General features: G+C 39.3%; 1 protein-coding gene and 1 long non-coding RNA gene across 3 annotated transcripts in view; one reads left to right on the top strand and one right to left on the bottom strand.

Annotated features, from left to right (window-relative positions):
* Nucleotides 1–24,891, top strand: part of LOC144646806 (uncharacterized) — a 153,586-nt gene that overhangs the window by 8,058 nt on the left and 120,637 nt on the right. The gene's annotated exons all lie outside the window — the stretch shown is intronic.
* Nucleotides 354–18,705, bottom strand: LOC144646732 (uncharacterized). 2 transcript variants are annotated; one of them, XR_013569472.1, is made up of 21 exons: nucleotides 18,422–18,705; nucleotides 16,146–16,255; nucleotides 15,717–15,799; nucleotides 15,238–15,324; nucleotides 14,793–14,840; nucleotides 14,494–14,555; nucleotides 13,308–13,420; nucleotides 12,347–12,463; nucleotides 11,741–11,827; nucleotides 8,768–10,917; nucleotides 8,197–8,287; nucleotides 7,634–7,710; nucleotides 5,859–5,912; nucleotides 5,602–5,658; nucleotides 4,538–4,625; nucleotides 3,485–3,584; nucleotides 3,340–3,388; nucleotides 2,847–2,921; nucleotides 1,887–2,016; nucleotides 660–1,318; nucleotides 354–626 (listed from the first exon to the last, which is right to left on the bottom strand). XR_013569472.1 is itself a non-coding variant. In XM_078506415.1 (20 exons), exons 1-20 carry the CDS (start codon nucleotides 18,604–18,606, stop codon nucleotides 1,134–1,136), a joined length of 3,948 nt encoding a protein of 1,315 aa, XP_078362541.1. In that variant the 5' UTR covers nucleotides 18,607–18,705; the 3' UTR covers nucleotides 354–1,133. The 2 variants fall into 2 exon arrangements, 1 of the variants encoding a protein (XP_078362541.1); XM_078506415.1 differs by having other exon boundaries at nucleotides 354–1,318.

Below are 24,891 nucleotides of genomic sequence, written 5' to 3'. Positions count from 1 at the left end.
AGGGCCTGGGATTGAGATTGGCAACACTCCGTGCATACGATGCTTTAGATAGGAAAACTGACATTCAGATTTTCCTTTTAAGAACAAAATGCAATCCTTAGACAACAACAGCAAAAAATAAATCAATGTTATACTGGTACAATGGAATCTTCTCCATCTTTTATAATATATGCGAATAGTAATCGTCAACAAGAGAGTTGTTCCGCACAAAACAGATCGGGATCCGAACTATTACGAAACGGATTAGAACCTGAACTTATACTACCTCGGCCCGCTTCCTCGTCGCCCCTCGCCGGAGCGATCGCCCGTCGCGTCGGCTCGACCGCGGAACCCGAATTTACGACAGATCGGAACCCAATCTTTTGCGAAAGGTTTTCAATATAGGTAGATAGTTGAATTAGGTTTTTTCCTTGTTGACTATTCTTTCGGACTTTTATATGACTGTAAACGGGTATTGAACCCTTCTTAAATCAAAAATTTATCTCTTTACTGCATTAATATCTTTTTTAGACTAAAAATCACGTTTAACGCGGAAAAAATCCCGTTTACTGCGGCGATTTCTCGCTGATAGTCGACCCCAACGTTGCAAAATTTAAATAGTACACCTTAAGCGCACACCAATTCTTCTTACGCTCAAACGTGTAATGCCAAATACACACATAGTGTTTATTTTTAACCATGTTCATATCGCTTATCTTTATTTATTTTTTTTGTTTGTTTGTGAACTGAGGAGGATACCAAGACACAGCTGATAGTTCTTTAAATACACGAGTACTGCAAACGCTGCGCGGCCTGCTTATCACCATTGGCCGAAGTGACGTAAAGGGATTTGGTCTCTCCACGCAGAGTAACAACTAACCATTTCACAGTGATGCTGTACAATACGTTGTCGCCTTTCACTTTTATAGCTGGTACAATAAATTCGTACTCAGTACAATCCAATATAGAACAGGTTTTCGCAAACAGACACATTTCCTCTTGAATCGAAGAAGCCATCGCTCAAAATGTCTGGCCGATAAGTTCAACGAAGGACATCACGCGACAGGTCCGTCTGCTCAGCTTTACATTCCCATTCAAATTAACAGAAATTATAAGGGAACATTACTTGCCAAGTACACCCTGCGCACACCTCTTCAACTGAAGCCACCCGAGGCCCCAGTATTTCGGGGCCCACCGCTGGCCCCTGCAGGAGCCATCATGGCGGCTAGGTCCGTTGGGTCTCTGGAGGCAGTGGCTCTAAGCGCCTGCTCAGGTACCTTGGATGGGTCCGACAATATTGAAGTGGCTTTACTCAGGTCACGTAACGATGACAACGCCGCTGAAGACAAAAACATTGTAACGGAGATGTTATAACACAATAGTTTTGCGCATGGGTGAGGAATTTCTTCAAAAATTGAATTCACGAATGTTTTTTTGGAAAAAAGTTTATCTAACTTTTCAATTAGTTCTTAGAGAAGAATTTCAGTGGAAAAAACCATCTGTTACCCAGTCGAGTAAAATCAAGCTCGGAGGCATTTAAACACTGCTGCTGCAAGTTTGTGCAGTTAATACTCTCCCCGAATGTTTTATACATCCCTGAAACATTATTTTAATTCTCCTTCGATTTAACGATAATTCGGGATGTTGCTGAATGTCACGCGTAATACCGCTATTGCGGCGCAAGGTAATTGTCTTAAAGCTTGCATCGCAGATGAACTCAAGCGCCTCCAAAGTCCGATGGCTAAGTTCATCTGCGACGTCGACTTATCATCTAACTACAGGACCCGGGCGTGGGAAGTAACGCAAGTCACGCAACGCCTTCCCAGGTGGGCAGTCACGCTACAATTCCCTCCCTGTGAGTGGTCACACAAGGTTTCTCCTCATGCATGCAGTAAGTTTAAACTTACCAGGTCTGAGTGCTGGCAGTGAACAGTGTTGTTCAAGCCAAGCCAGTACCGTTCTACAGAAGTCCTCTACACTGGCTGTGGATACCATGTTATTGTACTCCTCAAACAGTTGACGCATTAACACGCTGAACTGAACCAAGAGTTAAGGACAACAACATTCACAACAACTCAAACAAATATATAATACTTTTGTTACATGAGGCAGTTTTTGACGCAACATTTTGTTTCAAAAACACGTTGCACTTTTTTAAACTGCTTTAATTTCAAAAACTTGCAACATTGTTGTTCGAATTTTAAACGTCTCGTACAGCATATCGTTGCCAAAACAATGTTGCGTTAAAAGTTGTCTCGTGTTACATCATCTTTAAGGTCATTACCCTGAAATAGAACTGACACAATTTTTAACCAAACTTCGCCTACTGGTTTATTATGTTAGGGAACTTAAATTTTGAAATAAAAAGGGGGTCACCAGACTCGTTTAGTAGCAGGAAGACCTTGTATTTTCATTATTCCTTAATTCCTCTACGAGTACTGCAAAGTACACGTTTTTGCGATCCCGGTAATTTTCCACAAATGATCTGTTTTCAGAGAAATGATCACTCACCCAAAATGAGAAGATGGTCACCAGACTCGTACGAGAGTGACACTTCCTTCTCTCCTGGCTACATGAGTCGCCATTACGCGTAATTCTCGCAGTAGGATGCGCAATGCAATCAGGGCAATGACCTTAACCCTATAAAGCAACTGCTTCATTCGCTTAAAAAATATAGGCATGTAATGCGTGCAGAGAACTGAGGAGCTACTGGTTGAAGTAGTTGGGGACGCAACCTTTTCAAGTGGCTTTTCTTTCCCCTCTTCTCTTGGGCCTTTTCAAATCGACACCAGTAAATAGTTTTTAAAAGATCGTGTAAACAGGGAGAAGAGATGAAAAATCATTCCATAAACACAGCTAAAGGATACAATCCAGAATTTGAAGTTGTCTTGTGTCCGAGTCTTGACGTACTGATTAAACATGGACCACATCTGGTCAACACGCTGCAAGAAAACAAAATAATAACTTTACGTTAGCTTGTTACGTTATGCATGGTTTAAAGTCAGGATCAAAGAACAAGAGATGACAAGAATTGAGCGAGGTTAAAGTTTTAAGATCTTGAAGCATTTGTGCTACAAGCTCCACTGGGATAGAATTTTGAACTTTAAGAATGAGACGGAGTTAAAATCTTTGTTTCGCCTTTTTTCAAACCCGCCCATCTTCCTCGTTTAAAATTCCCTTGTTCTCTCTGCGACAACAATGCTCCACCATTCAGGGCTCGGAAATCCACCTTGCCCTTTTTAAAACAAGTAGTTATTTTGCTTTTATAAGGATTTATTGGGCAGACTAGTAGGGATGCCCTTGCCCGGTAGAAAAGTCTGCTACTCCCGAACGACCAGAAGGCACTTTTCAAGCCCTTACCTGTCTAGCTACTGGAACGCCTGTAGCTGGCAGCTGCTGTTGACACATGCTGGAAAAGAAGACGTACCAGTCAAAACAACCATACTTACTGTAAAAGCTCTAAAGTAAAGGCGGCATGATTATGAGCAATCACACTATCACATACTTGATTGATGTATTGAGCTCTTGGATTTGTTTTCTAAGCATTTCAGCTTCTTCCTGCATGGTGTGTCTCTCCCGCTGTAGCTTGGTGGTATATTCAACGGCTGAAACAAACATAAAAGAAACATATCAAGATACCACGACACAGAGCAAACGTTAACTCTTTGCAAGACAAAATTAACAACAAAAATAAAGTTGAAGGGTTAATGAAATGGGGATATAATCAGTTGTTGATGTTTTTTTTAAGAGGGGGGGGGTTTTTTTTATTTTAAAAAAAAAGGGGGGGGGGGGGGTTTTTTTATTAAAAAAAAAAAAAAAGGAAATATTTTAAGGAGGAAAAAAAATCTTTTTATATATAACAACTTTTTTTTACAATAATTTTTATTTTTGGGGTTTTTTTGGAGAAAAAAAAAAAAAAAATTTAGCCTGTCTTTTTAAAAAAAAAAAAAACCCATAAAAAATTAATTTTTTTTTTATTTTTTTTATGAATTATTAATGAGTTTTTTAAGTTGAAGTCAGCTATGGGTTAAGAAAAAATCTCTGATGATAGCTGGAAAACTAACCACTGATTTGTCTTCAATCTTATCTTGGGGAGCAGTTTTGGCGAATTGGAGTGTCGTAAAACCTCAAACCAAGTAATTAGTCTGGCCAGATCAGAAACGAATTGACAATCCAGTGAATCAATCAGGGCTCGAAGTAAAAAATGTAGCTGACGCGAAGTGCTGGTAAAACGTGCGCGAGCGAGTCACGATTGGTTTCTCCGGGTTCTTAGTTCTCCTTGGTCGAGAAAATGGCGCGAGACTTCTAAATCCAATCACTGAGCGTAGGAATGCACAAACCCACAAGCTAAACGCTTAAATCCTTACTTTCGATACTCAAGGTGATTATTTTATTTTTTACTACTCTATCTTTTGGCAAGTAAGGCCAAAATGTGACATGACTATATGACTCGTTTGTGACAAACGTGTCTGATCGCTATACAATCCATTCATATTTGTTGTAAGAACTGGTTGATCTGAGACGATAATCTGTCTTGCTTGGGATGTGTCCAACTTACTTTTCTGTAGAACTGTAGCTTTGCTGACTTTGGAATTCCTTTGATTAGCAAGTGACGGGACAAGCGACATTAACTGATCAAAGCCCATCTAAAAGGAAGAAGAACAAGTAAATGACATTAAAACTTACACTACAAACTATTTTTTAAGATTTCCTTGGTTTCCAGACCACTTTTTTCAACACCTTATTTCAGTTTATGCTTATGCCCTTTGATCAGGCACTTTATGTATTTTATGTATCTGTCAGTCAAATAAAGTTGCACATTCTTTGCATTTACTAAAACAAATTTTATTTAGCAGAAACACTAAATGTGAATACAGCGTTTCACAAAAATTTTTCTTATGTGATACTTAAATTCAAGAAAGTGTACATGTACTAACACTTCGGCTTTGGTCTGCACACCTGATGAGGTAAAAGTCGATGGAGCAGGGAAACCTACAAGCTACTGCCTAAGGAACAGGTATACAGTAAACACCCGCGTATAAGAACACCTATGGTTTAAGAAGCTCAGGCTGAAATTTGCCGTTTTAATACCCCAAAGGGTTATAATCTGTAAAATTAGCCTAGTAAATTTCTTTAGGTTCTTAAAATAAAATTCTAAAAAAAGGAACATACTAGGCTACCAATAGATTGAATCAATGTATATACCACAATTTTAATTTATTTTCAAATTAAAGAAAAGAATGATTCAATCAAGGTAATGTACTGTAGTGTATTGATAGTATACTGTAGAGTACAGCTTGCACTCCAGAATAAGCTTTTCAGGAAATATGTGATTGAAGTACATTTTTAGCAAAAAAAATGGATTAAAAAACAGTACATATTTTTATTTTGTTACATATAATCATGGGGTGGAACTATTCAGTATGTTTGCAATGAAAAGTAGGGCTGATCTTTGATATTTTTCAATATAAGAACAACTTTCGTTTTTCAGGCTGAATGTGTTCTTATATAAATGGTACTTTATTTCCTAAAATCAGGAACCTGGGTGTTCCAAACTTAAATCCAAATTGTAGTTCTTGTACGCGGGTTTTTACTGTATAGCACACAGACACACACACTTACTTTGATATTACCACGCCTCTTCTGTTCTGCTGTGATGTGCGAGATTCGCCTGTGTTCCTAAAAAAATAAAGGTGAAATTTACGCAAGTATAGAGGATTTGTTCAACAAAGGACTATGTACCTATGTTATCACTTGCAAAACTAAAAGAGAGTATTCTGGAACACAAATACTACCTTCAGGTAAACACAGCTTTAACTAGTTTACATTACAAGCTGCAAAAACAGTTTAAGTTATCACTACATCAAGACATGACAAACCTTGTATTGTTCCCGCTGCTCTGCTGTAACTGGTCTTGTCTGTTTAGCAGGGGTCTACAAAGTACAATATTACATTTTTAGGCTGTTGTCTTAATTCCATGATACAAACTGACTCTGGGTAAACCATAGTCTGCAACTCAGGTTCACAGAACACACTTTTTTCTTAAGTACAAAATAAACAAATTCAGCCCACTTTGCAGTTTCTTTACAGTAAAATGGGGCTTAGTCTAGAGGGAGATTGATGCAGGGTTACATCAAGTAACAAGAAGCAAGAAGTTTTACAAGAGACATTAAAGTTTGTTTCCTATGGCTAAAAAGTAGCGAACTCAGTCTTGTTCTTTTGGAAATATGCAAATCTGATGGGTTCTTCCACTGTTTTCTATTCACCAATAGAGCACGATCGCCAACACATTGCTCTTAAGGTCGCGCAGGACCCTTGAAATCATTATGTATGTATTTATTTAAAGAGTGTGCACGAACTGCGACGACTGAAGCCGACAACAAACGAAATATTCATGACAATGTTTTTCTTAAAGTTCTTCAGTGTACAAGTAATTAGACGGTATTGTTCTCAGCTTTGCGTACCGTGCGCTGAAACAAAGCGAATTATCATAATTAGATTCACAGCTGCGAATATAGCACAAGTCGGTTGTAAACATTGTCTCAGAAGGTCTTCGGAAGAAGAAAAACCTGCAATTTTGTGTCCAAGTTTTCTTCGCCTTTATAGAATTTCAGGAGTTGATTCGCGAGGAACATGAACTTGGTGCACTCTATTGTGTTATGACAAGAGCGAATTTTGAAATTTCGTTCTCAAAATGAAGATAGCACGTTTCAAAGTTTAGATTTCACATTTTTACTCTCTTAGAAGCTATTAACTTCTAGCAGTTTTTGAAATCGAAAATTTCGTTCTTGTCATAACACAAAAGAGGTTATGATTCATCTCTAGGTTATACAATCATTTAATTCGGTGCGCTGTTGTAGCCGAAAACTTGGACACAAAATTGCATTATCTGCAGTTAAACTTTTAAGAGCCTGTAGCATTACAATAAACGGTCATCTCTCAGTAAAAGGACAATCATGATGTAATTCCATCATCCCTTAATATCCTTGATAAATTTTAGACGAATCGATGTTCAAAATGTAGCGAATTAAAGCTTTACAAGATAGCCCCCCGTCAAGAAATTTGGCTAATGAATTTATTAATGAGCAAGGGTCCTGCGCGACCTTAAAAGGGACAAGAATAATTATTATTGTTGATTTTTGGCTCAAAAAGTACATAAAATAGTAGGTTTCTAACTGTAATCCTTAAAAGTTTCTACTAAAACAATTAGACTACTTGCCCTGGTTTTCTTTAACCCACTCAGCTGATCCTTGTTGACTATTTGCTCATAGAAAACTTGGGGCTTGTAGTCTAGTTGTTAAATATCAAGCTTTATTATTCAACAGATGCGCGCGCTGCCCATATATGGTCAAAATGTTAACAATATCTGTCATCCGTACATAACAGATATCCTGCGATATTCGTAGGTTGCGAAGATTGGTCCGAAATCTTGTAAAGCGCTGCATAGTTACAGTTTTTCTATGTGCAAAATGTGTTTCGTTGACAATTTGTTGAATAATAAAACAATTATCCTGCTCAATCTTGCGGAATATCGTCTGATTTTAGCCCACTCGGCCTACGGCCTCGTCGGCTAAGTATCAGGCGATATTCCGCGCGATTTCGCAGGATAATTGTTAAATATAAGTTTCTTTAAAATTTCATTATTCACACTTACAGGAAGTGACTGCGCTGGTCGCATTCCTCCTGTGTCCTGAGATTCAGTAACTAATCCAGTAGTTGAGACTGTGACAGCTGAATGCAAAACAACAAAAAAAACTTATTCACTCTTTAACTTCCAGAGTTAAACCTCAAGTATTGAATGTGGTTTAAATTTTTAATATCTTGGGATGAAACCCTAGTATGTGACCATTCAAGTTAAAGCTACTGAGCAGTCTTGTCCTGTGATACCGTATGCTGTACATGCTGGTTCTAGCTTGTTAAATTTTTACTCTTTTTATCTTAGTACTGAATTTCTGTATCTAACATCGTTCTTGCTTTTATCGTTTTTATCCTTTTAATCCTATGCAATTGTAAGCACATTGAGAATTTTAAATGTGCAATAAGAACCTTTTTATTATTATTATTATTATTATTACTATTATTATTGCATTTTTTTTATTTTTTATTTTGACTTCACTTGCACAAGATACCTCCATAAGCACCTGGTGTTTTCTCAGTTGTTCGGAAAGTTTGTTGCATATTAACATTGGAAACGTAGACACTTCTACCTACACTCACCCAGTGGGCTCTTGGCTCCTGCACTCATGGTGGCTACTGTCGACAGAGATGAGGAACTGTTTGCTGCACTTGATGGCACAGTGACAGCAACCTGAAGACAAAAATTAACAAACAAAAAAAACAGTGCAATCTCTCTCTGAATATATTATTATTATTACTTGCATGGACTCTATATTTCATTTAATGAATTTAATTTGATGTAACTTAAAGATGAATTCCAGTCCGTACTGCGCAATCTCGGCTGCAATGTTTATCGGAGCCCAACACGAAGGAATGTTTACAAGCAAAACTAAAAATTCCGCGACAAACTTACCTTTTTCTTCATTATTAACGCCAGATATCCTTGCAGAACAAAAAATAACGAGTAGAGGAACCTTGACGCTATTTCAAACCGACGTTTCAGCTCATCGGAAATTCTTGAAGTAAACGAACTGTAATGGCGGACTAAAAAACTTCATGTATGCTGTCACCAAAGTGTAACGTTTCAACGAATTCAAAACAAAAACGAAAAAAAACCCCGAGTCTGCGCAATACGGACTGGAAATCAGCTTTAAAAGCACTGATTACTCACCGACTGAAGAGTTGCTGGTGAAAGACCCAGTTGAGCCAGAGACAAAGTGCTGAGGTTAACATTTGCAGGCAAAATAATACGCTGACCTTGGACAGCTGGGTGTCCAATATTCACCACCTGCGGCATGGGAGTGGTCGCCACCTCTGGAGCATTATTCATTTGGTTCGTGTGTGTGTCCTGGACAGACAGTCCAGTACTCTGGATGCCACCTTGTGGTGTGAATATTACAGCTGTTGATGGCAAGACATTTTGATTGACACTTTGTCCAGATGGCTTGTTTTGTGGTTGGTGTTTAATGGTAACTGTTGGTATGCTCTGAGGTGCGACGACTGCTGCTTGAAATGATGACTGTGATGAGAAACTGTTCACGCGTGTAGTTTGCGTATTTGATGTTGATGGCTGAATAGCAACATTAGGTGGCGCACGTAACAAAGACTGAAGAGCCTGTGTGATGGCATTTTGATTTTGGGGCTTCATTTGCAGTGATGGACGCACAGATGCGGTTTTCTGCTGCACAGCAGCCTGTGTCTGGTCTTGTTTGTGTTGTACTGCTTGTGTTACTCCAGTGTTAGTTAAGGAATTTAGTGCATTGACAAGTTCTGTTGGAACAGGTTGTTTCTGTAACACTTGCTTCAACTGGTATAGCTGATTAAGCAATGCAGGGTCTTGTGTACCCCCTAACATACTTGAATCTCTTGCAGGCTGCATTTGCACTGTAGCAGTAGATGGTGAAGACTGCTGGGTAAGGAGCTGGCCTAAAACTGAGCTGTTTGCTGATTGGTAGGACTCCGCAGCTTGAGGTGTGGTGGTCACCCCACCTGAAGAGGATACAGGCGCTGACAGCAACTGCTCCAAGAACTGCGTATTTGATAATGATGACAAACTACTACTGGTGGTGTACAGCTGTGTTTCTGCGGCACTAGTGAAAGTAGCACTTTGAGATGGCATGGCCGCCACTGCAGCACTAATAAGATGTTGTGGGTCAGACATCTTCCGTCTACCCTGGGATGACAGTGCGCTCGTAACTGGCACTGAGGGCACCTGTTGCCGTTGTTGTCCCATATTAAGCAGAGATGTGTCTGACATGACTCGTGGAAATCTCCCTGATTTTCGCCTTGCAGTCTGTTGTGTTGAACTTGACGTTGGCTGAGAAGGTTGGTTGGTAACATCTGATGATTGCACTGTTGGCAAAGATGGAGGTGATGTAGGACTCCTGGACATGCTCGCTAAACTGCTCAGTCTTGAGTCAGACATGTTTCTCGGCAGTCTAGCCCGTTTGGCTTGGCTGGCTGCTGACGGTAATGATGCAACCCTTGTACGAGGCTGTATGGACTGCAAATGTGCCACCAGGTTGGGGGCTTCTAGCTGAGGAGGTAGATTACTTTCCATCGAGGAAAAGAGGTTTGTCTGAAATGATGTTCCAAGTTGTGACAAGTCCATTGTGTACAACTGAGAATCTGACACATTTCTTGGCAATCGCCCTTTCCTTTGATGTTGATTTGGAGTGTCAATCTGCCTTGATGAACTGAACGGATCAACATTACCCACAAACTGGTTGGGAGGAGGACTTAAAACATTACCGACACGAGATGACCCAAGCTGCTGAGCCTGAATTTCCTCAAGAGGACTCGGTAAATATTGTTGTTGTGGCGATGAATATGATGGCATTTGAGGCTGCTCAACAGGAGATGTTAGGACAGTGTTTTGCACTGGCGAAGTTACATGGTGCTGCTTGTTTGATTGATTAAGGCCAGGTGATTGTGCAGGAACAGTTCGCTCTGGTTGTGCAGTGAAGTTTTCTCCCTGTAAGACATTGCCGTAATCAAAGGAATAATCCACAGCTTGATTTGTACTGGAAATGTCCATCAGAACTTGACCAGCGGGAGGTATACCCTGCTGGGACATCTGAGCATTGCCTTGTTGTTGTTCAGTGCTAGCTGCAAACATTTGCTGTACGACAGCGTCATAAGCTCCTGAATGATCCATGACTTCTTCCTGTCCTGAGACAGTTGCTTGAAATGGAACCCCTTGGTTAACAAACAATGCAGGATTGTTTGGTGATGTAGCAACACCTTGGCATTGGTAATCACCTTGTTGAACAAAAGTTTGCTGATTCTCTGCATTTTCTGCTTGCTTTGCAATCAGCATACCTAGAAGGCAACAGAGTAAGACATTTTTTAAATGACGTTACCATCACATTACATGCAAGCTGTAGATTGAACGAAGGTCACAACAGTGGTAGTCAGTAACATTTCCTTCTAACTTGTTTTACTCCCTTAATCAAAACTATAACAAAATTCTCGAACGTGATTGGTTATCAGCAGCCCGATTTGAGCACTAATAGGACAGTGCACACGTCATGCTTGTAATTGGACAGTGTAAAAGGACAGTTTACGCGTCATGCCTGTGTAATTGGACAGTACGCGTCATTTTGCGTGCGCTGTTGTTGTGCATTTCGTGGAGTAAACTGTTTTGTTTTTCAATATTTATAAAGGCCTTTAACCATTTAACCGAAAATTAGTTTAATTTGTTTCTCAAATTTTATCATAGTTTTGATTAATTGGTAACTGGACTTCGTGTCATCCAATTCTGTCTGTAATCATACTTGTGATTAAACAAATCGGACTCCCGCTTTGCGGTCGTCCGATTTTGTTAATTACTTGTATGATTACAGACCGAATTGGACTCCACTCAGTCCTATTACCATTATTAAATTCTTAATTTGTTACAATGATACAATATATATTGTTTACCGAGGAAGACATGAATAACAGTGAGAAGGGTGGAAAATTAGAGAACCAGTAGTAAAATCCCAGAGCAAGGAAAGAACCCACAAATAAACTCAATTCACATATCAGACTCTTAAAACTGAACCAAGGCCAAAATGGTGGGCAGAGGTGGGCGCCTTCCCTAATCTGACAGATGCAGGCAAATGATGTCATATTCTATGACATTCTTTAAACTAGGTCTTACCAGTAAATGATTCAAAGTGCTCCATAAATTCATCCAAATTGGGCTGTAAACTATCCAGAGTGGGCACTTGGAATACATCTGGTGCTTCTAAGTAATTAAAATGAATTAATATAAGGTGAATAGCAGAGTGTTGTGATGGACTGTAAGGAGGATTTTACTGCAAACCTACAATGCAGAGGGCTAATTTGTTATCACAAGTGACTAAAGAAGGTATTTTTTTATACAATATCATTATGTATTATCAACACTAGTCAAAACACGAGTTTGTCTTTTCTGATTTGTGAAAGCAAAGGTTTTCACCCCTGGGCTGACTTCAAAAATATGTTCTAAGGCAACAAAATAAAGTGGATTGATTAAAAGTTGATTGAATTCAAGGAGCTTACTCAAGGTTTGGGGAAATTTCAAGACTTTGTCTACCATTTATACAATCCCCCTGGGATCAATCCCAAATTTTGAGCAGATTGATTTACATGTCAAAAATACATTCAACAATAATATTAATACATGTTCATTTGTAGGTCAAAGCAATGCTACAATCTTGAAATTCATAAAAGTCAGTTTTGCTCTTTTTGATGTTAAAAGCTTCAGACATCCGTTATTATTTACCTGTGGGTCGTTTAGATAAAGCCTGTTGTTCAAGGAGTTCTTGTGGAATGACAGTACCTCCAAACATTGTTGAACGAGAGGTAAACAACGTGTCAGGCAGCGAAGACAATGCTATGTCTGAAGAAACCAAAAATACAACTACTTCAAACAAATGAAATGGACAACTGTAATTTACTTTTTGTTGACTTGTTTAGCAGTGACACAAACAGTGAGCCTGCACCCTCAACTCTTTAAATCTTTATCTCTTGTAATCACTTGCTAGGGAATGTTGTCTTTATGTCCCTCCAATTACCAATTTTGAAGTTTGACAACAAATAAAAGAACAGTAATAAGTTTAATTGGAAAATTCATTAATTATTCATGAGTGTGCAAACCAATTCCAGCACAGTATTCAGGTCACATGTACACAACTGTAAAACCCAATACAAATCAAACAATATAATTAACCTTTGATACAAACTCCTGCTCAGCTAATTAGTATTCATTAACTTTTGATACAGATCTGTACTGATTCGCATAACAATACTTTGAATTCAATTTATTGTTTTCATTTCACAAGTAGAATAAAATATTCGCGTCCGATCTGTATGGGCGTTTACAATGGCTCGCCTATCGGCTCGCCATTGTAACCGCCCATACAGATCTCCCGCTCATATTTTATCTACTACATAGAACTCTCTACAGACAGAAAGTTACAAAAAAGTATCCCAAAAAAAATAGAAGACTATTGCAGAAGTTTTTTAACTATGATACAGTTAAACCTGCTGTAAGTCAACACCCTTGGGACCTGAAAAAGTGTCCACTTAGGAGAGGGTTCTGCTTATAAGAGGCTAAAATATTAGTGTTTGTATGTGGCTGCAGGGACCACAACCAAGTGTTTCCTTATTAAAGGTGTCTGCCTGCAGCAGCAGGTGTTCATAAGCAAAGGTTGAACTGTACAATGATAAATCACAAAAAATACCATGATTGAAAGCTGTGTCCATAACATTAAGCATCTGGTCAACTTGCGTATCACTACAAGAAGCTGTAGGGCTGATGGGTAGAGCATCATCACCACTTCCTGAGCTCACAGTCCTGGTAAAAAAAGGTAGAGTGAGGCTCTTGTAACACTATTCACCATAAACCAACAATTGACATATGAATAAGTCACTTGCGTGTTGTCTTTTCACCTCAGTCTGTTTTAAAATGCATCCGGGTGCACAACCTTTCATGTGCAATTGAGTTTTATTTGCAAGACACTGAATGTGGAAGCATATGAAAAATTATGTACAAGGAAATTGAAATTGAAATGGCCTACAGGGTAAGACAAGACTAAAAAACTCAGCTTGCCCTTTGGGCAAGCTGTTATTTTATCTTACTAGCCCAAAGCTCTGAGGAGCTAGCCCAAAGGTAATTTGCATAATTAATTAAAAATGCAAATTTAAAATTGTTGTACTTTTGGAGACCATAAATACATAAAAATTCAAAATGAAAAAGAAAATGATCTAACCACAACGTGTAAAACGAACACATTATATAACATTTTGTGGCAACTAACTTTGTAGCTAATGTAGGGGATCCCAAATATGAAGGATTCTTGATAGACATACATAATTTTCGAGACACAAACCATATACATACACATGACGTACCCAATACTCAAGGGTTTGCAATGCATTACACAGGGATTTCAAAGACAGTCAGCCATTTGCAAGTTTAACGAACTGATGGAGTATTTTACAGCAAAGCAAAATGATGAATTGGAGCACTTTGACTTCTTTTCTTATTTTGATTGTTTTACAAGCAAAGATCTTTCAATATAATTTTCTGGAAGAACACAATACCTCAGAAAATGGCCATTACTCATCTTAACACAGAGAAATGGAGTCACCACATTGGCGACTATAAAACCAAAAGTTTAAGTTGCCAAGGATGCAGTGAGTCCCATTTTTGAGCCCTAAATTTTTCCCTCGTGATTTTTCTGAACATTTCTAAAGGTTGTCATTAGAAAAATAAACAATGTTCTTGCCCACATGTTGCTTGCCCGTCGGGCAAGTCTGATCAAAAGATGTTGGGCAGGCCTGACGATCATTCCACTAGCGACGGGCTATCGGACAGCACTTTTGTTGTGCCCTGGGCCTAGAAGATCAGGAGATCATGACACCAACCTTTTTCTCCTTCTCTCTTTTTCCTCCAGTTGATATGCAATCTCCTGATCAATCTGCTGAGCCTGTAATAAATACCAAAATGTAATAAGGAATAGTTCTTTGATTAACACTTCTACAACTACATTTTATCTGTCAAGCAGGCCCAAGTTGTGCAAGGGTTAGATAACGCTATCCATTGGATAGATCACTATCCAGTGGATAGCGTTCTCCACCCTTTGAACAAATGGGGCCAGTCATAATATCTGTTTCAAGCTCAACTTCATTATAAACACAATAAATGAGAAAATGTTTTCACATACCCCAAGGCTCAAATGTTGAAGGGGACTCACATTAGGACTTTTTGACCACTAATGAAAAGGAAAAAAAATATATGTGAAATTGACATTGATCAAGGTTCAAATTCTTTCATGGTATATGCTGTGGCTCAGTTTTCACCCTTGGTAAAATTTGGTATTTACCTTTGTTTTATATTTTTCATGAATTATAGCTTACCATACACTAAAAAAAAGCAAAAAACCAAATTGCACCAAGAGTAAAATTGAACCAAAACAAAAACAGTTTATACTCTAAGTACTGACACTCTGTAGCTGTAAGTACTAGCTTTCAAGTACTGTTTGTTCAATAGGGTGACCTTTCTTTATGTTGGCTTCTTTGATCTCCTTTTAATAGCAATATTTTAACAGAATTCTTCTAGCTTACTCTTCTGTTCAGTTAAGTGATGCTGGGGCTTCTTATTACACCAACCTGTTTGTAATATACTCTTAGCTTCTTGTACTCCCTAGCTACAGCTTCCAACTTTCTTCGCCAATAACGTCCTTCGAGTATCACAGCCTTTGGGACAAACATAACATAAAGGTGTTACATTAATACTAGATAATACTAGATGTTATAAATTAAAGAACTTTTTGTCTTAGTTCATACAGTTTAGTTATAATCAACATGTATACCATGCTGATGCTTTATAATGTTGCATGTCCATTATGAGATTTCAATTGTATAAATAAATATTAACATACTTTGCCAGAGAAACCTTGAACTCCAAAGCTTTTAGATAAAAGACGACTTGTGAAGTATAGTGTAAGTTTCTCAACATAGAAAAATATATCATGTAGATGCAACATCAAGTGCCACTAACTTAGGAGTATTGCTTGTCTCTTTGGGGGTTTGAAAGTCCCTTGTGTTTAAAGTGAGTAACGATTTTTTTTTTCAATTCTGTCACTCACCAATGGTTTCTTCTTAAAAGGTTCCTTTTCTTCAGAGAGGGGAGGGACAAACTGACAAAACAATGGGCGTTTCTGTTTGGAATCTGCGTACAAGAAAAAAAATGACTAGTCAGAACTGTCTAGCATTTTCTCTAGATACGTTTTATTGCATACAATTCGCACTGATTAACCTCCTTATGTTACACAATAATTACTAAGAATCAAGCTGGGATTTGGAATGTGGGCATCGAAATATTTCTATTAGGCCTGACTCCACCCTCCTAGGATGGTCTGAGGACAACTTTAAGCATGCAAGGTGCATTTCTGCAGTTTTGAGTGCAAATTTATTTGAAGACTTCCAAATTTGCTAAAAAAATAACTCTCCCAATTCATGCTAGTTTTCACTAAAATGCAGGCGTCCATAGGATGCCTACATGTCTTGTTACTCACATTGGATATGCCAGCACCTCCAAATTGCATTGTTCAACCGTGTCTTTTCAGCAAACTGTAACTTCTGACTTCGAAAATTCTTCCACTTTGGAGAAATAAGAAAGCCTCCACTACACGAAAAAAAAAAAAAAAAAAAACTATTAGAAGGTTTTTGTTTCCTTTAGTGGAGTAACAAGTGGTTCCTGTTGCCAAAAACACTCCCTCTTCCAAACTCTGATTTTCACCACCAAATGCCTAAAGGGGGAGGGGAGAGGTCATCTCCAAAGAGTTTGGTGACCAACCACTTTTCCAAAATACCAAAATTTCCCAGCCAAACTACCATTAATAGTCAAAACTTCTGGTAAGTGACACTTCTCTATGGCAGCCACAAGCTCTTTTTGAGCTGATGGCTTGCAATTCTCTTTTTCATCCCAGAATCTCTTGAGTCATAATGACTGTCTCTATGTACAGATCGAGTCATTTGAAATAATTTGATGTAAAAATACACCACATTGGGCGTATTTGCGAACCCCAATGGAAATTCTAGAGGGCTTGACTTAAAAATGAAAAATCTGAACGGGAGGGGGGTTAACGATTATGGAATTCCGAGGGCATGGGGGGATAAACGCATTTTGGAATTTCCGAAGGCAAGGGGGGCTAAAATATGGAAGCCGTCCATGGTATGGTACGGATATTTTCTGGAATCACCCAATCTTTAATATTTTTTGTGATCTGAGTAAAGGATAGCCTAAAAAAGTTTTTAATGAGAATAAAGACCTTATATTAGAACTCAGAAATGATGTCAAAATGCGGCAAGTAATGACACTTGAGAGAACCTAAATTTGCAAAATTACCCAGGGAGTATGCCCCCATACCCCCCCCCCCTACACAGGCTAGCGTCTTTGGCACTAGTGTTAGTGTATTCAGTGCAAAAAACTACTCCCTATTTTCCTTTGAAAGGAAGTGGAATCTCTGCATACAGTTGGGTGTCTAGACTTGCCCCAAGTCGCTCGTTTTTTCTTTACATCTTGCGAAAGAACACAGTGTACTTGAGTAAAATCGCCTTTAAAATCTCGCGCGAGAGATCGCGCGGGATTCATTTCTGTGAACGCGCGCGCGAAGGAAAGCAAATGACATTTGTCGAGGAATGGCTCGGAACGAGAGACTTGTGTCACTTGCAGGAAATCAATTCTAGCTGACGTTTTTTGCCGCGAAAATATTGCATCATTTCGTGTGCATTAAGTTGGTTTCTTTTATCGTGTTGACGTGAGTTTCGTGCGCCGTGTGCAGCTGACGCGTGCTGCGGCGTGTGTTAAAATTGCGAATTCCTTCCCTTTTTGTGGGAAATTATACTCATGGCCCATGATGGCTCTCTCATTTCTGTAAGATTTAAAAGGGACAGGCACAAAAGGAGACATTTGTAATGTTTGTTCCAAAAACTGATTTAAACTGCGATGTGAGAAGGAAACAAGTCTGCTCAAGAGGTAAAAATTAAAACGCAAGCTTGTCTCGCGAGCAGCGCGCGCTAAGTTGGCGGGTACAGCGCGCTTAGTAAGCTCGCGCGCATTACAATATGATTGACATAATCTCGATGGCGTCACCGGTGGAAAAATCCACCGGTGACGCCACATTTCAGAATTGGCGCGCTGCAGGTGAGACAAGTCGCTTGTTCCGCCACGATCCTCCGCCATTTTATTTCTCATGCCCGCGTGCGCCCTCCATTTCCGTATCCAGCGGACTCCGCGTATCTAACGAGCGACTTGGAGCAAGTCTATTGGGTGTCAGACGTCCACTAAAACACGTTTTAGCTCAATACAAAATATGACAGTATTTCTAAATAATGTTTACAACAAGATAGTGAAATCAAGTGAGGACACACTAAAAATTCAACATATTATGTAAGAATGCACAGGTGAATACCATTCGCTGTTCAAGTACTGCAATGTGCCACACAACTGGTCAAGTTCGACAATGAAGAGCATATTTACAAACAGATCTTAGAGTTCAAGAGATCAGCTGATAGAATTTATTTAGTGTAACAAACTAAGAAGAAATTAAATGCCATTTACCGCTTTGCTGATTTCTTATACAATCCAAACACCTTAAACTGATTTAAGCTTACTATTAAAAATAATAAGACTTAATCCACCATTAAAAAAAAACTTATTTAGTCTATATCGAATAGCTAAAACACAGTATTTCACCTTTTAAAAATCAGTTTGTTCAGTGCAGTTCGTGTCATAACAAACAGTGCTTAACTTCTGAGGGATTCAGAGGATTATTTTTGTTTAACTTACGTTCCATATTCCAGACGCATGCACTCGAATAACCTGGACAAGTTCTCATCTAGAGTGATGGAAGCCGATGAAGTAGCTTTCCTTTGAAGCTGATTTTCATGACTTGTGTCACGATTGTCAGCTGTATAAGGCGGATTGCGTTGTCCAGGCTGACTAGCTGTGGCAAATCTAGGATCCATATTCATACAGTAGTTAAATTTCGTTGCATTTTGGATACCTTTCGTCGCTAAAACTTGGTATCAAGAAAACTTGAAATAATCAAATCTCGACCGTCCACCATTGTGGCCACGACTTCCAAATATGGATATTCTCTAGCCCAACCCTCCTCTACTCTTTGCGCGGTTGTGTTGTTCGGGCATTTCGCGTGGTAGTCAGGTGCCCCATTCTCGTTCCGTTCCCAGAGCCTCCGGGCGCTTTCCATTCGACCAAAACTTCCGGAAATTTCGGAACAAGAACAAATGGTACAGAAATTTCCTGGGAATGTTTCCAGAAAATCCGGAAAGTGGTGACTTTCCGAAATGCGAACCATTCAAACGAAAACCCCGGAAATTCCAGAAGCAAAATCAAATGGAACTAAAAATTCCCGGAAATTGTTTTCGAAAATTTGGGTCTACCTTGCGAGGTTGTCCTCTTTTCCGGAAATTTTGGAAAAAGCTACCATTTTACACTCAGCGTAAGTTCCTTCGGCAGAAAATTTAGCGATTTGTGCAGCTGAAAGCAGCTACATGTGTTAAGGAAGCATTCTTGAAACTCCAAAAAAAAAATGTAGGTGAACTCGGTTGTTTTTCGTTGCTGTTTTGCTGGCGGCAGCAAACTGAAATGTACAAATATTTATAACGCGCGTGCAGGCTACGCCATTGTTTTGCTCATTAAACTTTTTGGGTTGGGGACGTTTTCGTTGCTTGTAGTGTGCCTTTTGAAAGGTCCCTGTATTTGTCGCCACGATGGTATTCATGGCGTTTATATTCAGTGCTCGGAATGCTTTTTATTTACAAAAATATCGAGTTATATTTGCAGGAAACCGGCCACAGTGCATTATTTTAATGCACCGTAGAAATTTCCATATTAGACGCACTACCTGACCATATGCAAATTTTGTTTTGCCTTCCGTGCAGTCAACCGGAAAAGTTGGAAAATACTGTTCCATTTGCCACTGGAATTTTCCGGAAACTCAAACCAGAATTTTTGGTCGAATGGAAAGCGCCCACTGTTTCATTTGCCACTGGAATTTTCCAGAAACTCAAACCAGAATTTTTGGTCGAATGGAAAGCGCCCTCCGTTTCTTTTGGTCACGTGGTCGGCGAAACGAAGGGCTCTGGTAACACTGACTACCGGATAAAATCCACGACATCCGGTAGCGCATGCCCTCTGCATAAATGTTCGTCTGCGCCTGCTCAGTAAAAGAAAGGGGAAGGTAGGGGAAGGCTGGGGCTGACTGAGACGAGAAGAAAGCGAATTTTGAAAGCTGGTTTTGGCAATTCAAGTCGTTGATATTTTAACTTACACAATTCGATTCGTTTGGAACTCATTGAATTGCATGGCTGATAGATGTGTTGATGTTGTTGTGTCGTCTCTACACGCAATATTATCTGACGGCAGATAGAAAAGTTAGAATCCAGAGGAATTGGAGTTTTAGTGTACATGGAGTCGTGGATATCATCAGATATGGCCATGCGGAGGTATTGTAGAAAATTCAGAACCAAAAAAGCCGCTGATCGTCGAGGTATCATTCTATTGAGCAGCGGTAAGAAATATCACATTGAATTTCAAAGTCTTCATGTATTCATGAACTCCATTTAGTGTGTATATCTTGTATAAGCTAAGTTGATGGTGCAAATGTTTGCAATATTTTTAATGCAATAAAAACTACAACCGAGTTACACCTTGCAAGAGATGGGTCTGCTTCGTGAATACGTTATTCCAACAAACTCTCAGTGTTATTCGGTCTTTTTCCGGTAACATTTTCAAACTTTCCGGTAACATTTTCAAATCTTCAATTGTTTCGATGACCGGAAGTATAACCAAAATTGCGTAGAAGCGTTTCGTTTTTTTACCTAATTACGCATGCAGTTTTTATCAGCCAATCAAAAAAATCATATTTTTTACCGTTACCAGGGCCACTACGTCATGTCATTTAAAAAAAATACGCGTGGCCCTGGGGAAGAGGATGTCAGGTGCCCAGGAGTCCAAAATGTGACACCCACGGGCATTTTTGTCTGATTTTTGGCAACATTGCTAATTTTACTAAATCGAGTACGCTGATTTCGAAAATCAATGTTGCCAAGCTTAATTCTCGCGTTAAGATGATGTTTTGATGCATTTAATTATGACGTCATGGTCCAAATAAGGCATTTTCTTTCCTTTAGCTATTTTAAGCATAATACATCCAGAAATTCATTTAAAGCATTGTTAGTGTGCTGTAAAAATGATTTCAAGAATTTTCTGAGAGTTTTTACGCTGTTTCTGTGAAAATCAAGCCCTTCAGTGACAATTGACCACGCCCTCTTAAACAAAATTCACCATATCGCGGGAACCTTATCACGGGTGTAGTTTTGTTATTTTGTCAAAGAACAAATGCGATATTTGTATTAACAAATCGCTATAGTTGCAATAAGAAAGAAAAATATGGTCGTCGTGCCACGCTGAAGCTAAGAAGGGGTATTAAATGGTCTTTGCGAGCATTTGCGAGCATGCGAGCACAGCGTCTTTCTTTGCGAGCACGAGCATTGACAAAAATTAGCCTTGCGAGCAACGAGCACTTTTCAAAAACCTAACTTCACTAAAAACCGAGCATGCGAGCACTTGTAAAATTGTGCGAGCACGAGCAAACGAGCACCTACTAAAATTTTGCGAGCATTTGCGAGCATTGCGAGCACTGCGACATTTTGAGGGACCATTCATGACCCCTCTAAGAGCTAGCGAGCATCAAGAATGACGCCATTACAATTTTCATATATCGAGTTTCCCTTGTTTCTGCATTTTGTTTAAGTTTTGTGGTAAACTAAATGAAAATAACATCATAGTTAATGTCGTAATATATCATCGTTGTTTTAGTTAGAGATAAAACTTTATTTATTGTCTTGTATATTGCTGAATCTAACTTATTTCACAATGCACTTTGTCTGTTATAGGCTCATGATAAAGACTTTGGTTGAACGCATGTAAAATTAACGAATTTAAAATGATCATAACATTGCTCCTTGCTTTCAGGTTTAAATTTGTCTATAATATTTTTAATCAATATCGGTAAATATTTTTAATATATCTTCTGAACTTTTTTAAAAACACTGAACTAATATTGCTTTTTAAACAAGTTTCTTTAAAGCGCTTTAGCGCAGTTTGATATAACAATTAGCGTCGGTCTTGGTGCATCCACACAGCCCAGTGCACATGGCATGCGTTTATCTAAATTCATAGCGAAGAGGCACATATATAGCCAGTGGTCAGATCGGATTTCATACATTCAACAAATAAACGTTTTCTGCGGAGGTAGTGGTGTCAGCTTTGGGGACATCTTCGCCGACCGAGAAGAGAAGAACAAATTTTTCTGTGATAACTCTCCACAGATGAAAGAGGTGCTGTTACAGCAGGTGATGGTGTGAGATGGTAACAATGAACTTGACGAGTTATTAGGAAGATTTGCTGAGACATCCTCTAAAGTTATTTACGTTAGATTCTCTGAAGTTCCTGCCCATATCCACACTGTTGACGAGAGCTTAGTGCGATCGATGTGCCAGGAGAAGTAACAGCAAGTATGTGCCTCGAGTGGAAACTATAATGTTGTCGACATGCCCGCTATGACTGACTGCATAACGAACAAACTTCGTATCGGCTTCCTCTTGGCTGGATCTCAAAAAGGCTACATCTAGGCCAGAATCTGAGCAGAATCCACTTCGTATGAAAAACCACCAGATATACTTCGATTGCAGAGTCAGTGCCTGCGAGATAAGTTCATCTGAGAGAATCCGTGCAAAGTCCGCTTTGTTGTCTCCTAGTGCCAAAAATGCTCGCCACTTCATCGGCCGCAACTGAACCTCTCTTACGTACTTCAATGACTCTGCTCACAGGCCGCGCCGTGTTCTCGGAGCGTCGACTTCTTGTCGTTGCTTTTATGGAGTGCCTCCCATCGAGTAACACATCAATCCTCTGGTATCTAGGACCTTTCCGTAAAACAGTGTTTACGTAACATTTCGCAAACCCACCGAAAGCATTTGCATTTTTTGGTTTGCCAATAGCTGCCACCATAATTAGTATGCTGCCACCAGGGCGAAGCCATCGAAGAACAAACTGACTCTAGGCACTTGACCTTTTCTTCTGAGAACGTCTTCTAAAATTGACTTGTTTCACACTTGTGGGGTTCATTTCTGCGAGAAACAGTGGCACCGGCATTATACCTCAGATGCTACAATATGGCTTGCATGTTTATCTCGCGCCTGCCTTCATACACCGTGACTAGACAACATAGAATACTCTGGTTTCCATGCAAATTTAAAGTCTTTCTCTTTTTGCGGCTAGTTGCAGCACTTTTAACTTCATAAAGGCTGGCAAATAGAGGTGGATTATTCTTGCGAACAGGGTCACGAAAGTTTGTCTTCCATCCCTTCTTCCCGTTCCCGTTCTTCCTCTCTGTCTGAAGATAGTAGCCTCCATTCCACGAATCGTTCAAGCTGAGTCTGTCCAATCGAAAGATCTTGTTTTATTTCTAGAGTCACGAGATCTTTCTAGACATTTTTTTGCAATGTCTCATTTGTCCGTGACAAGAACAACCCGGATTTTGTTGTGTGGAATGTACAGAATTCTCAGCTTCATTATCTTGCTTCTGTCTCTCCTTGCCACTCTCTTTGTGGATAAAAGCAGTCGTTATGGTGTATGTCAAACATCGCTGATGTTTGTGGAGCAATTCAATTACTACTTTTTATTAATACAAGACTCACATTCATTTTTAAACAAAATGTTAACACTATACCCGTGATAAAGTGATTTTTTATGAGAGGGCGTGGTCAATTCCCACAAGACGGCTTGATATTCATAGAAACGGTATAAAAACTATCAGACAAATTCTTAAAATCATTTTACAGTATACTAATAATGTTTTAAACGAACTTCTGGATGAATTATGCTTAAAATAGCTAAAGGAAAGAAAATTCCTTATTTGGACCATGACGTCAAATGCATCAAAACATCATCTTAACGCAAGAATTAAGCTTGGCAACATTGATTTTCGAAATCAGCGTACTCGATTTAGTACAAATGGCTATGTTGCCAAAAATCAGACAAAAATGCCCGTGGGTGTCACATTTTGGACTCCTGGGCACCTGACTATGGAGAAAATGTGGAAATGCTGTAAACAGTCTTGAAAATTCAAAACCAATAAGAGACACTACACGAATCGTTGCAGAACATGCATCATTAGTGGAATTTTCAAATGAAATTTTAAATATCTTGCAAGCGAAGCATTCTTGACCCCAAAGCACGTGCAAGTACACGTGCGCAGAGAGAATAAGGGGTAAGGACGGCGGAGCCGGGGGGGCTGGTGGGGGCTTTAGCCCCCCCCCCCCACTTTTTCCGAAAAAATAAAGACTTATTAAGAGAAGACTCTTTTAAGCCCCCCCCACTTAAAGTCACTAGTCAGCCCCTCCCCCCCCCCACCTGGAAAACTGCTCCGCCGTCCCTGGGTGCTCTGTCTTAACCTGCGACTGAGGCGTTCTTTTACAGACTACTTGACAAGTAATTGTGTCAGGCGTTCTTTCCCCTCCCTCCGCGAAAATAGAACGTTTGATTGCAGGTTAACTCTGTCTGGGCTCCCACTCTAGCCTCTTACGCGGGCGCCCTTTGTGCTCATCACGCCCTCCCAAGGAACGCGTGAAGAGCAGAAAGAGCTTTTGCGTAGAGGCTATATTCAGTCGGGTGTTGGTTAATCTGCAAAAAAAGAACGTCTGATCGTAGGGTAGGTGTCGGTAAGATTATTATTTTCTGGTTTACTAGGAGCTGAGGTGCAAAACTGACTGTTTGGGGATAGCCTGAATAGACAGACTTATAAGGTCTTATAAAAAAAACTGGTTGCAAATTGAATAATCGGCCGCGATATAATTACATACACTCTTTTTTTTATATATAGACTGGTTTGAACGAGCTACCTGTGCCAACGAAGAACGTGTGCATTTTTCGGCCGAGGCTGAACGTTCTTAACTTTTTCCAAGATTTTTAGCCTAAAATGTTCTATTTTTTAAATTTTAAAAACAAAGTGGTATTGCAGTTAATTTATTCCTAACCTAACTTATGTACATGTTCAATCCAACTATGAGTGATGACATTGTTGGTTACTGGTCAGGATTTGAATGAAGATGTATTCATTTCGTATGTCAATAACAAAAAATAGGAAATAAAATTTGTTCTTAACCAAATTTCAGCCTTGGGCATGTTCTAAGGATGTTCTTAAAGCCTAGACGTTCTAACAAAAAAGGTAAAAA

The sequence above is a fragment of the Oculina patagonica genome, chromosome 3 (assembly GCF_052425735.1).
Source record: "Oculina patagonica isolate OP01 chromosome 3, crgOcupat, whole genome shotgun sequence".
NCBI classification, from domain to species: Eukaryota; Metazoa; Cnidaria; class Anthozoa; order Scleractinia; family Oculinidae; genus Oculina; species Oculina patagonica.
The sequence above is the reverse complement of the archived record's forward strand: the minus strand, read 5'-3'. Positions and strand labels throughout refer to the sequence as shown.

What these genes read in the sequence shown, in the direction of transcription:
- LOC144646732 (XM_078506415.1), bottom strand. Translation starts at nt 18,606, where the DNA reads ATGAATATGGATCCTAGATTTGCCACAGCTAGTCAGCCTGGACAACGC. An exon ending in AGGAGCCAAGAGCCCACTGG is followed by an intron (nt 7,711 to 8,196) that starts GTGAGTGTAGGT and finishes TTTTGCATTCAG; the next exon opens with CTGTCACAGTCTCAACTACT. An exon ending in GAGCTCAATACATCAATCAA is followed by an intron (nt 3,389 to 3,484) that starts GTATGTGATAGT and finishes CTTCTTTTCCAG; the next exon opens with CATGTGTCAACAGCAGCTGC.